This window comes from Leptonychotes weddellii, chromosome 1 (genome assembly GCF_054177405.1).
Source record: "Leptonychotes weddellii isolate Sample4059 chromosome 1, ASM5417740v2, whole genome shotgun sequence".
NCBI lineage: Eukaryota > Metazoa > Chordata > Mammalia > Carnivora > Phocidae > Leptonychotes > Leptonychotes weddellii.
In genome coordinates this window covers 89842666-89855961 of record NC_138369.1, presented here as the reverse complement: position 1 = coordinate 89855961, position 13296 = coordinate 89842666, and the positions used below count along the sequence as shown (strand labels likewise).

The 13296-nt window shown below is 36.4% G+C and overlaps 1 protein-coding gene across 1 annotated transcript in view; it reads right to left on the bottom strand.

Annotated features, from left to right (window-relative positions):
* CPB1 (carboxypeptidase B1) overlaps nt 1–12738 on the bottom strand; it is a 23991-nt gene extending 11253 nt beyond the window's left edge. The window contains exons 1-3 of the mRNA XM_081810028.1: nt 12668–12738; nt 12480–12555; nt 5553–5677 (exon numbers count right to left, since the gene is read on the bottom strand). Coding sequence (XP_081666154.1) covers nt 5553–5677; nt 12480–12555; nt 12668–12738 — 272 coding nt within the window. The remainder of the gene's footprint in view (nt 1–5552; nt 5678–12479; nt 12556–12667) is intronic.
* Between the last annotated feature and the right edge of the window lie 558 nt (nt 12739–13296).

Below are 13296 nucleotides of genomic sequence, written 5' to 3'. Positions count from 1 at the left end.
CATCCCTCCCACCCCCAACCACTCCAGCAACCCTCAGTTTGTTTCCTGAGATTAAGAATTCTTCATATCAGTGAGATCATATGATACATGTCTTTCTCTGATTGACTTATTTCACTCAGCATAATACCCTCCTGTTCCATCCACGTCGTTGTAAATTCGACTGGCCAAAATCTTAAACAAAACAGCTATATTCCAAAATCATCAATTTGAAAGAACAAATGCTGTGTAACAAGGATGAACTTTTCTGGCTGAACTTTTCTTGAACTAGAACTCCAAGAGAAAATGGTAAATGACATCTACTTTCTCTTTAATAAGATTTTTCATTGTCAGTGAGCAAGTACAATATCACCTAGGTCACATGGCTTGTTAGTGGGTCCCCAGAGAAAAGAAATCATCACTTAAATGCTCCCAGGCATTCCACAGCTTCAAGACCTTCGATAGACAACTGGATCTAAGACCATAATCATGGGAAGCTCTGATCTATCAGGAACAGGCTCTGAGTAGAGGGGGCAATAGACCGTCCACAGAATATTGCTATCCTTTCTCTGCACCTAATACTCAAATTCACATAATTTAGGAGAATCAGTGACTATGTACGGATTAGTGTTTTGTTTGGTAGTTAGATGAGACATTCTGTTAGAGTTATTACTATGTTAACTATTAAACCTTTACATCAATAATTAGGACAAAGAAGCATAAAAAAAACCTGTTAAATTTAAGATGACACCCAGGAGTAAAAGTACCCTCTAGTAAGTTGCAAAAGAGCATCAGAATGAGGTTGAATGGAGCACTGGGTGTTATACACAAACAATGAATCATGGAACACTACATCAAAAACTAATGATGTCATGTATGGTGATTAACATAACATAATAAAAAGCTAATGAGGTCATGTATGGTGATTAACATAACATAATAAAATAAAATTAAAAAAAAAAAGAATGTGGTTGAAATGTGGTGCTGATTTTTGCCTGAAGGTGGGGGATTGACCTCAAATGATCCTTTCTAGCCTTGTGATTATTTGATTTTATTAGATTTAGGACAAAGCACTACTTTAGCTATATTACAAATATTATTACTAAATAATGAGCTTCTATTCTAGGAGATTAAAACAATGCCTCTTAATGTAATAGGGACTGCATTACAGCTCCAAAATACAGAAGCGTGTACACTATTTTATACTTTTATGTGTTCCTTTTAATAGTGCTCCCCAACTTCTTTTTTATAAACATGCAGGCGAATTAGATAACAGGGACTCCCAACAAAATAACGAAGAGAATGTCTGAGAAGGAGAGGCATGACTCACTTTTTCCCCCCTTATAGATTGTTGAACAAGGAGTATTTGGTTAGTTCCTCTACTACATGACCATTGCTAGTGAAGAAGACTGTTATGTACCCATTGCTATCCAAGGACACGTTCCTGTCTTAATCTGAAATACACAGAAAAATAATGTTATAGGAAGTTATATTAGTAACAATCAGTCTCTCCCTGGATTGCATAGGGCAAAGACAACCTTCCTGCAATTTGTAGGAAGGTATTCTGTGAAAGCCTGTCTACCAAAAAGGTCTGTTAACGGCTTCAGAACAGTAAGTTGGAGATTTGCACCATCCAGTTTCTAGTCTTTCTGTATCTAAGGGTGCAGCATAAGCATAAAAATACAGTTATTTTTCTTGGTGCACACATTCTGAATTTTTTCCCATGATAACTCAGAAACTGGTTAAAGCTGCCAAAGTGATACAAGTCTTGGTGAAGAGGGATGGAACCATGGAAAAATCTGCAAAGCTATTTTGGTGGAACTTGTGCAGTAGATGGTTCCTGTTGGATATAAACACTACTACAAATTCTTGCTGGCAGGAAACTGTCTAAATACAAATTAGCTACCATATGAGGTAATAGTGGGATGCACAGGGACTGCTTACAGCCCCAGCAAGGATATTGTTAGTGTGCTTCTCCAGGATTTCTAGGGACTTATTATTATTTAATATTTAGAAAATTGTAGGCTACATGTGTGCTGAGCAGTGAACAGAGAAGCAAAAATTAGCAAGAGCTTAGCTCTCAGGGAATATCCTATGTTCTAGATGAGACTACATTCATACCCAATTCCCAAAAAGTTTATCCACTAAAAAAGGATGTTAATTTTCCACCTGATAAAGGGAGATTGATATGCGATTAGAAGCCAGTTTACTGCTTTACGATATAGGTAGAATTAGGACATCATTTAAGTAGCTAGGGTTAGCTTATGGTCTCTGATCATCCTTTTATTTTTCTCCAAGAATTATAAAGAAACTATCATTAAAAAAAATACTACTGAAGGCTCTTAAAGGCTAGGATTTTAGAAGTTCTTCCTAGTGTAAAAAGGAGAGCAAAAAGTCACAGACATGAATCTTAATCAAATTTTGAAACTTAACTGTGTTATATCTTTGCTTTAAAAAGACAGTCAATTCTTAAGGTCACATTTTGACACTTCCCTCAGGCAGAAGCAGATAGCTAAGCTATATGAAACATGATAATGGGGTTAAAAAAATAATTGCTGTTGACCTTTAAGAAATGTATCATTTCCCTCTTTGTACCATAGTAGACCATAGCAGTAGTAATATCAGTTGCAATTTATTTACATATTGTTTTAGTTCGTCTTCACAGTCCTTTGAGAGAGGCATTATATATTAATATTATGGATAAGGAAACTGAGGTTCAGAAAAATTAAGCAAATTATCTAAGGTCACACATTTAGGAAGTTGCAGAGCCAGGATTTGAATCTGGCCTGTTTTTTTTCCCAGAGCATTTACTTGTTGTGTTATGTTGTACCACTTCTCCTGATAAGGTACAGACTTTATAGGTAACAGTTCTGACATCTTCACTAGCATAAATACTATTTGTTATTTTTAAGATGTGAAAAACAAGAGAAAATTTCTGTTAAAAATTTTTAAGTTACATTTACTCAAAATATAATGAAGACTTGAGCTTGTGGTGGGGTGTTGTTGGATAAACATTTGAATGTTCAGCACTCTTTGCCTCTTTGCTTCTTACTGATCCACTCCCTGGAGGAAGAACTCTGTTTTGAAAGAAAAACCTCATTTCTTTCTTACCTCTAGTGCAAATGCCTCCAGGTTAGCATGGTCTCTCCTAGTTCTAAGCTTACCATATAGTCTGTTCTCTGCCTAGAGTATGATTTTTTTCTTTTCTTTGGCTAACGCTGGCTCATCTTTAAGTTCTCAGCTGAAGCCTCATTTCCTCCGGTGGCCTTCCCTGATTGCCTAGAGCTGGTCAATTCCCCTGTACCTCTAGCTCTTTACTCTTCTTGACATCTGTTACACAGTTTTGCAATTCTTTGTTTAAAGTCTGTTTTCCTCTGAAGGGATTGGGGCCATATCTATCTTTTTTGGTGCTTGGTATATGTAGGCACTTATTATCTATTTGTTGGATCAACAATGGACAACTGCTTCTACTTAGGAAGACACTCTCATCTGAAAAGGCTTACATGGACCAGTGTGGTATTTGGGGAGAGGAGACATGGGGTGATCAGCTTAGCCAATTCTGTTCTAGGCCTTTGGGGAATCACTTTCCTTTCTTTTAGTCCTTTTCTCCATGACTTCTACCATTGGAAATAGTGGTGGGGCTGTGGGGGGGTAAAAAGACAGAAGAACCATTCAGTCTGACCCTAATCTTGTCCTTAATCTAAAGGAGTATGAGGAAGAAAAACAAAACTGGAAGTATCACAATTCCAGATTTCAAGTTATATTAAAACAGTATGGTACTGGCATAAAAATAGACACATAGATCAATGGATTATAACAGAAAACCTAGAAATAAACCCACAATTATATGGTCAATTAATCTTTGACAAAAGAGGAATGGATATACAATGGGAAAAAACAGTCTCTTCAACAAATGGTATTGGGAAAACTGGACAGCTAATGCAAAAGAATGAAACTAGATCACTTTCTTTCACCATACACAAGAATAAACTCAAAATGCATTAAAGATCTAGTGTGAGACCCAAAAGCATAGAAATCCCGGAGGAGAGCTTAGGCAGTAATCTCTCTGACATCAGCTGTAGCAACATTTTTCTAGCTATATCTCCTGAGGCAAGGGAAATAAAAACAAAAATAAACTATTGGGACTATATCAAAATCAAAAGTTTCTGCACAGTGAAGGAAATAACAAAACTAAAGGCAGCCTATGGAATGGGAGAAGATATTTGCAAATGACATATCCGATAAAGGGCTAGTATCCAAAGTATATAAAGAACTCTGATACAAATGAATACTGAAAAAGCAAATAATCCAATTAAAAGATGGGCAGAAGACATGAACAGACATTTCTCCAAAGAAAATATCTAGATGGACAACAGACACATGAAAAAATGCTCAATATCACTCATCATCAGGGAAATGCAATCAAAACTACAATGAGATATCACTTAACATCTATCAGAATGGCTAAAATCAAAAACATAAGGAACAATAAGTATTGGTGAGGATGTGGAGAAAAAGGAACCCGCTTGCACTGTTGGTGGGAATGCAAATTGGTGCAGCCATTGTGGAAAACAGTATGGAGGTTCTTCAAAAAATTAAAAATAAAACTACTCTATGATTCAGGAATTACACTACTGGGTATTTACCCCCAAAATACAAAAACACTAGTTCAAAGGGATACATGTACCTCTACATTTATTGCAGCATTATTTAAAATAGCCAGATTATGGAAACAGCTGAAGTGTCCATCCATAGATGAATGGATATAGAAGATGTGGCATATATATACAATGGAATATTAGTCAGCCATAAAAAAGAATAAAATTTTGCCATTTGCAACAACATGGATAGAGTATGAGAGTATAATGCTAAGCAAAATAAGTCAGTCAGAGAAAGACAAGTACCGTATGTGGAATTTAAGAAACAAAACAAACAAACCAAGGAAAAAAGAGAGAGAGAGAGACAACCCAAAAAACAGACTCTTAACTATAGAGAACAAACTGATGGTTACCAGAGGGAAGGTAGGTGGGGGAGTGGAGGAAATAAGGGATGGAGATTTAAGAGTGCACTTATCATGATGAAAAAAAATCAAATAAGAAAATATATGAATAATTGGTTAAGTTGAAATAAATACTGATTGAGTCTGATGTGCACACACAAAAAATTAGGAGCATGAGGAGTCCTTATAGCTCATAATAGGTCTGGCTGCTCACTTGGAAAGAAGACTTGATATTATTTGGGACTAAAACTGTGTCTAGCTGATAACAGAGTGTTCATTGGTTTGGCTTATAGTCTATATATCATTTGTAAACCAGTAGCAGGTCAGATATCTTGCTGAATTGGGGTTCAAGAATGAGTCAAAACCAATTTTTTATTGGAATAAGAACTAAACAAAATACCTACCAGGCTTAAAGTCTTAAGATTTGGAATCTAGGGCCAGTTTTGCCATGACCTATTTGTGGGGCTTTAGGGAAGCCATGGTCTTGGTCTTACTTTTACTTTCCCAGGGTTATTCAGAGGCTCAGATGAGAGCATATATGGGAGAGAATTTTAATAGCTATAAAACATAAACTTACTCATATTGTAGTTCATTCCGCTCCAGAAAATCTTCCACAGTGAAAATATCTTCTGCTTTTACACGAAAGTCAACTGTACTGTGAGGTTTGATTTGTGTGACAGAATCTGGTTTCCAGAAGTCAATCTGAATAAGGAGTAAGATATATTGTATTTGACACCTATAATTCAGTGGGTAAATTATCATCAGCAAGCACACTATTACTCTACTCCATTGAGTTATTTTCAAACTCAAATTATCCATGAAATCTCTTAAAAATGTCTCCTTTGAGTGAACAAGAGTTGGGACCAAGCAGTTAGATGTCAATAAAAGTGTTTACACATACATACATGGCCTTAATTGATTATCATCAAGCATGAAGAACATATAATTATTTCCCATAATGCTAGTTAATTGCAGTATTCTATAATGGTTCTTTTTCTATTTATTGATTTTCTGGAGCAATTGCTTATTGTGATAGCAGTGTTTGTGGTAATGGATAAATGTGCTGAATGAATGATGATGAATTAACTAGAGCCACAAAATTTAATAGAAAGAAACTGAGCTTTCCTTTTTACCTTTTAATTGATTTATTTTATTAATTTGTACTTGGAACTCAGCACTCACAGTAATGTGAAGAACCAGGATCTACATCTCTGACCTGTGGAAGATATATTGGAAAGGAAGATGCATCTTTCCCCAGTGGTCATCTTGGCATCATGGCCAGAAACAAAATGCTCTCAAAGATCCAGACATTTTCACTTGTTCAGTTATTCATCAGCTGTTATTAAGGACCTACTATGTGCTAGGCTTTATGCCTGAGACTAGGAATACACTAGTGAGCGAATCAAACATAGCTTCTGTCCTTATGGGGGAGATTTTGGAGAAAATTATGCACAAAAATAACAGAATAACATATTTGATAATTCTAATGTTTTTCTTTATGGATGTGTGATTTCAAATCTCCTTTTTCCATGGAAAAACATTAACCAAGGATGTGTTGCCTCTCTCAGGTTTCTGATTTCTTGTTTCTTCCTTGAGCAGAGGAAAGTCCTACAAGCTTGAGGTGAGCCTGACAGTGGGTCTTTCTCTGCTCCTGTGTCTCACCCATTCCCCGTGTAGGTGTTTATGAGCTAGTCTCAGGCTGGAGGTGTGACAGGTGATATTTAGGACCATTGCTTGGAAACTTAGAAGGGAGTTTAGGCAAGATTTAGAGGTCGTTTAATAGAAACTAGTTAGGTAAGATATTAAGATGACTCAATTTCAGATACATTTGCCTGTGGAGAATCCAATAACCTGTATCTTGTCCTGGTAATCTTCAGACCACTGTAGATGTCTGGTGGGTGCTGAGTCATGAGTCAGGACCATAGGGAATGTCAGGGCAGTAGGATGCAGGGACATTGGGACAATATCAGAAGGAATTCCAGAAGAAAAATGTGAGCTTGGTTGTCGCTAAGGTGTTGAAAGGAGATAGTATTGATGATTTAATAAGGATTGGCTACACGTTGTGATCTAGTGAATCATAGATGAGCGGATAAAGATGAAAGGTTAAAAGTTAGTGGGGGAAATATAAAGACATGTCATGATAAGAACAGAGAAAGTGAGGGGCTGGTGATCAATTCTAGTTAGCCAACATTGTAAAGAGAAGGACACTGAAGACAAGCACGTTATGGGAGAAAGCATATTTTTAAAAGTTAACTCTGAATTTGTGTATCTAATAAATACTTATCATTCCAAGGTGGGATGGGACAGGGATGTGTATCTTTATTATAGAGACAGAGGTTTAGAGTTGGTAAAGCACATAAAGTCCTCCAAGCATCTGTAGGCAACTTGACAGTGACCCACCCATACATAATGCTGGGACCTTTCAGTGTACTCAGAGGACTCCCCACTGCCAAGATCTGCATCTCTGTGTTTGAAAGCTCTTTCCCCTAGAACTGTAAAAAGCCAAGCTAACAGCTTGCAGCAGGCAGGAGGTGGCAAAGAAAACTCTTTCCAGAGAAGTGCTCAACCAGTGAGCCTGGAAAGTGGATGTCTAAATACTCCAATTCCCTCATTTCTCAGGTGGGATATTTCTAAGGTGTGTGATTTGCCCCTTTCCTAGAGTTCTCTGTAGGATTAAGCTCTAGTCATACTCTGTGGTAGCTGTCTTAATAGTGTCCCCTTTGTTGGCTGCCTTCCCTTCTCTACATCACTCCTCACTTCTCTGCCAGTGTTCCCTGTACTTCCCAAACAGAATCTTTGCCCTCAAATCTTTGTCTAAGATTCTGCTTTGAAGAATCTATATTAAGATGCTAGCTTTTCACTTAGAGCAGCATATACCTGTGTAATGTCTTGGTGATGGTTCTAATACAATCTTGGGTACATCTAGTACCACTTCAGAATAGCCTAATTGCTTTATGAATGGGCTTTCTTTGCTATATTAAGTTGAAAGTTGCCTTTTCTAACCTCTTATTTATTTTATTTTATTTTTTTAATTATGTTAGTCACCATACAGTACATCATTAGTGTTTTTTTAATTTTTTAAATTAACATAAAATGTATTATTATTTGTTTCAGGGGTACAGGTCTGTGATTCATCAGTGTTACACAATTCCTAACCTCTTATTTCTTGCTTATTGGTCTTGGCTCTCCTAAATATTGGGAGATCGATTTCTTTCTTTCTCTATATTTATCTGCATATCTACATACATATCTACATATACATCTCTCTCTCTATATATGTAGATATATACTGAATATATATATGCATATATATATAGAGAGAGAGAGGGAGAGACAGAGAGAGACTGAGAGAGAGGGACACACACACAGAGAGACTTTTAAGATTCTGCAGTGAGAATGATGGATTCTTTAAAATGGGGTAGAGTCTCATAGCTGTGAATAAAAAATGTTCCTAGTTAAAAAAAAATGGGGTAGAGAAATCTCATGAAAATGTTTGACAGAAAACTTGCAGACCTAACCTGAAGTACCTTAAGATTTCAGTTTGACATGGAGAAGATTGGTCAGCAAATATACCAACATCCAACACTATGAAGTTTTACAAGTATGATGCAGACTTACTATATTGTGGAGTTAGTTCCCAGTGCTTCTTAGGAGAAATGGAGCCAAAAAGCAGGCGCAACTCTATAGCCTCATAGGTGTTTACCAGTGCATCAAGTATGGATACAAATAATAAACTCAAAATATTATCACAAGGAGATAAATATACATTTCAGTAATTACCAAGACCTTGTGAATGAGATCTATATCTGAAATATGGAAATAGAGCAAAACATGATATGAGATATGGGGAATTGAATTATATGTTAATACACTGTAAAACTGAGGTTATAAAATTGTAATTCCAAGAAGCTGAATTACAAAAAATCATAAAGAATGTTTGTTGGAAGATAAAGGAATATCTTTATGTAATAGCACTGTGGGAATGTCAACTTAATCAGCCAGCTGGCTAAAAACTAAAGAGTCTTTCTTAAAATATATTAAGAAACCAGCACAAAAGCAAGATAAAATAGTGTATCCACTATACATTCTTTTGGGCTTATAAGAGTATAAATATTGGTATTGGGGATCTTTGGCTCTTTACAAATTTACACAAATTTGTTTCTTCACATTGCATTTGACTATAAGTTGAACATCTGATAGACTCCTCATTTATCTAATGGAATTTTCTTTTCCTCTTGGAAGAAGAAATGACTTCTAATTGAGGATTAGTTACAGACAGCAGGGAGGAACTTAGTAGTAAAGTATAGTGGGAGTGATGGGAACACTGGAAGACTGTAACCATGTTACTCTGGGCATAGCTGAACATGCACTTTACCATAGAGAAACAGAGTTCAAGAAAGTACAGAGAAAAGAGAATAGGTTTTATGGTTAATGTATCCAATAAAGGAACAAGTGCAACTCTGATTGCAAGGAGACGAAATAAAACCCTTACTATATAATTACAGATGAAAAGGGGAGGCTGCCAGAGTCCCATGTCACAGCTCTCCAGTACATTCAGCTTGTAAAAGGATATGTTCAAAAGCTGGGAGGAAGGACTCATGGCCAAGGATGAATACAAAGACTAGATGCCCTTGTAATGATCTTATCAGGAAGGCTACAGTCCAGAATATGCTGCACTTGCAAGATTGCTAAGGAGAATAAAAATCCTTTCATTCATGTTGGAAATAAAATGAATAAAGAAGAAACATGCAGTCCCATTGCTTGGAGCTAAAGCATGATGTTTGTAGCTGGAAGAGAGAAAGTCACTCTATTTAACTGTTGTTTGACATTTGTCTTTTCTGAGGGGGTACACTATCTCTTGTTTCTTCTTCTATTGAGAGGTGAAATTACCATAAGTAAAACATTTTTCACATGTTAGGATTTTTAGCAGAAATACCTTCTTTGGAAAGAGAACATTGAGGCCTAAGATAGAAGAGGAGAGAAGGGATTATACTGGCCATGTAAATTGCATTAAAAATTCCAGTTCTAAAGATGGTAATAATAACAAATACTTATATAGGTCTCATTACATAAGTTCTTTCTAAGTGATTTACCTATATTAAGTTTTTTTAAATCTCACAACAATCCTATAAGGTAAATACTATTCTTCTCATTGGACAAATGAGAAAGTTGAGACCCAGAGAGGTGTCCAAGGTCCAGCTAGCAAGTGGTACAGCCAGGAATTGAATCCAGGAGTCTGAGTCCAGATTCTCTGCTCTATTGTAAAATGCTGAATTTAGGTATCTGAAAAAATAACTGCACATGTGATTGCAGAACTCTCTCAGCACTCTTGGAGGAATCAGAGCTTGAAGGAATCACTAAGGAGTGTAGGGGTAAACCTTGGATTTCATAAATAGGAAAACAGGTGAATTCCAGAAGCAGGAGCTCCTGGGGCCTGGCATGGATTCTGGCAAAGCTGCAGAGTAAACTGGAAGCAGATGGATTGTGAATGCTCAGAAAAGGAAGCTGTGATCCCTGGGAGCCAGCATGGTTTAATGCAAGAGTAAGTCAGGCTTAATTAACTTCATCTTATTATTGAAAGAGACCACTAGCCTGATAGAATGCTGAATCTGAATCTTAGCAAAACATTTGACCAAGTCTCTGCATTTGTTCTTTATAAGCTGGAAAGCACAGTGTTAACTACAGCTAACAGTAATGTGGATACTTGAGCAAACTTATCTGAGGATAGTTGGTTAATGCATCACTTTCAGTACTTAACACACTGGAAGCTCATGATAAATGTGTATTGAATGAATGAACCATGAAGGAGGCCTCTAATTCTGTGGTGACCCCTGATTAATTTAATATTTTTATCAGTGACAAAGATAAAAGTGGGGAAAGCATGCTTGTCAAACTTGCTGGTGATACAAAGTTAGGGGGATGAATTATTTCCCTGGATGACTGAATTCATTTTTAGAATGATCTCAACATGCTGAAAACAGGCTATAAGGATACATTTTAACAGGGTAGATCTAAAATCCTGCATTTAGGTTAAAAAATAAATTAGGCAAGAAGAAATAATACCTTGTTTGAGGGTGATTCATGTGAAAAAAGAATAACCTAATGGTTTCGATTGGCCAATATGTTTGTTATAACCTAAGATTATTCTATAACTGTTCAAGAATATTGCAAAGACTCTCAGGCCCCATTAATAAATGTCTGCTTTACAGATGAAGACAGGCAATGGTCCTGTAGTATCTATTAATCAGAGCAAACCTAGAGGTCCATTGTCATTTCAGAAAGGTACATTTTAAAAAAGAAATATAGACAGAAAAATTGAGCTATATCCAGAGGTGACCAGAATGATCAGGTGTCTATAAACCCATGCTAAGAGAAATTATAGAAGGCCTGGAAGAAATAAATCTTAGAGGTGAGACAGTATTTGGCTCAGCTAGGTCCAGTGGACTAAAGTTAGAGAAAGTAGCTTTTAGCTTAACGTAACAATTGGAATGACTTGTAAGGCAAATGGACTACTCTGAAAAGCAGTATTCCTGCCATCCCTGGAGGTACTCAAACAGGTTTGATTAGGGCTAGCAACCAGGGATGGTGTTTCTATGGAGGAAATTCCAGATTTGAGTGGAAGGCTGGAATCAATGACTTTTTATTTTCTTTCAATTCTAGACTTCCGAATCTGTTTCAGATTATGATACTGTATCTTCTTTTTTCCCCCCATACCTTAAAAGCTAAAAGAAAAAAACCTATAAAAAGATAGGTAGATAGATAGATAGATAGATAGATAGATATAGACAGATGGATATTTGGGGGCTAGAAAATTATTTTGGTTTATATTTCATGAAGAAACAGGTTTGGCCCAAGTGAATGATTTGTGGTCAGCAATAGCTTCCTGCTATGTACATATATAATTAAAATTATCAGTTCTCATCCCATATACAGTGGATTTTTTTAAGTAGCATAGAGATTTTGGTTTCTTGAAAGTAAAAAAAATATGGAAATCATTCATGGCTTTTTACCTCCTTTGCCCCCCACCCCTTCATGTCATGTCATATCATTAAGAGGGCCTGAATCAAGGTCATGAAAACTCAAGCTGTTTGATTTGGAATGAAAGAAAATCAAAGGGAACAGATGATACATGGGATGTGGAAATGAATTTCAAGTTGGACAGAAGCCCAGTTTTTCAGTAATATCCAAGTTGATCATTTTTCACTTTTGCCTTAGAAGGGAAGTGACTATACATTAGATGTTCTGTGACCTTTGTGACAGTTCCATCTCATCCAGTTGTCATGTCCTGTCAGCTCCTTAAAAAGTTATCATGGATTTATAATACTATAGGGCTATGGCAGTCTAATTTAGGCAGAAAAAGAAGATATTGTGGCATTAAATGTTTTTCAAGTTATTTCTTGCTATGGTTAAAATTTTAGTCATTCTTCCTTTGATGGAATCACAGTGCATTCTACGATTTCAAAGTAAGTGTAAAGCAAACCTATATTACGGGATCATTATTTACCTGGGTGGTGCTGGCCAACTCATGGAGTAAGTTGATGTGATTTTCATCTTCAACATTGACACGGAACACCTTCTCACTGAATGGTGAGATAGCAGAAAAAGAAGAGAAAATTTAAAATTGGGTAATGCATTCAAACCTGGGGGATAGCAAGGAAGAGGACTTACTCATTTAAGGAGTTGCTTACTTACCCTTCAAAGTGCTCACCAGAATGGTGAGCAGATGCTAGGGCCAAAGTCACAAGAAGCAAGAACACCAACATTGTGACTGACTAGGTCCTTTGGGTATGTTTCACCTGCTTTTATAGTCCAAGGTGTTATTTTCTTCTGATTGCAGATAGGCACTATCAAGTTTTGATTAATGGTTTTCCTAGTGTTGTTGCCTTGGTAGCTGTGTAACGTCTGGGAGGGTATCTCTCTCAACACCTGTGGATACAGAGCAAATAATCTCAATTTGGATGTCAGACCTTGAATAGTTTGGAGCTATATGAGTTTTAAATAAAATCCATTTTGTAGTCTTTTTTTGGTAGTATTTTTTTTCATTTTGAATTGAGAATTACATACAATGAATTATATATAGATTTAAGTTAACAGTTGATGAGTTTTGACAAATGCATACACTCATGTAAAAAGATCCCAGTCAAAGTATAGAACATTTTCATCCCCCTAAGAAGTTCTTTGAGTACCTTTCCAGTCTCTTTCTGTATTTCTCATAGGCAATCACTATTTGGATCTCTAGCTTCATATATTAATTTTGCCTGTACTTCAGGCAAAACTTCATGTAAATAAGGTCATACCATAAATATCCCTTTATGTTTGGC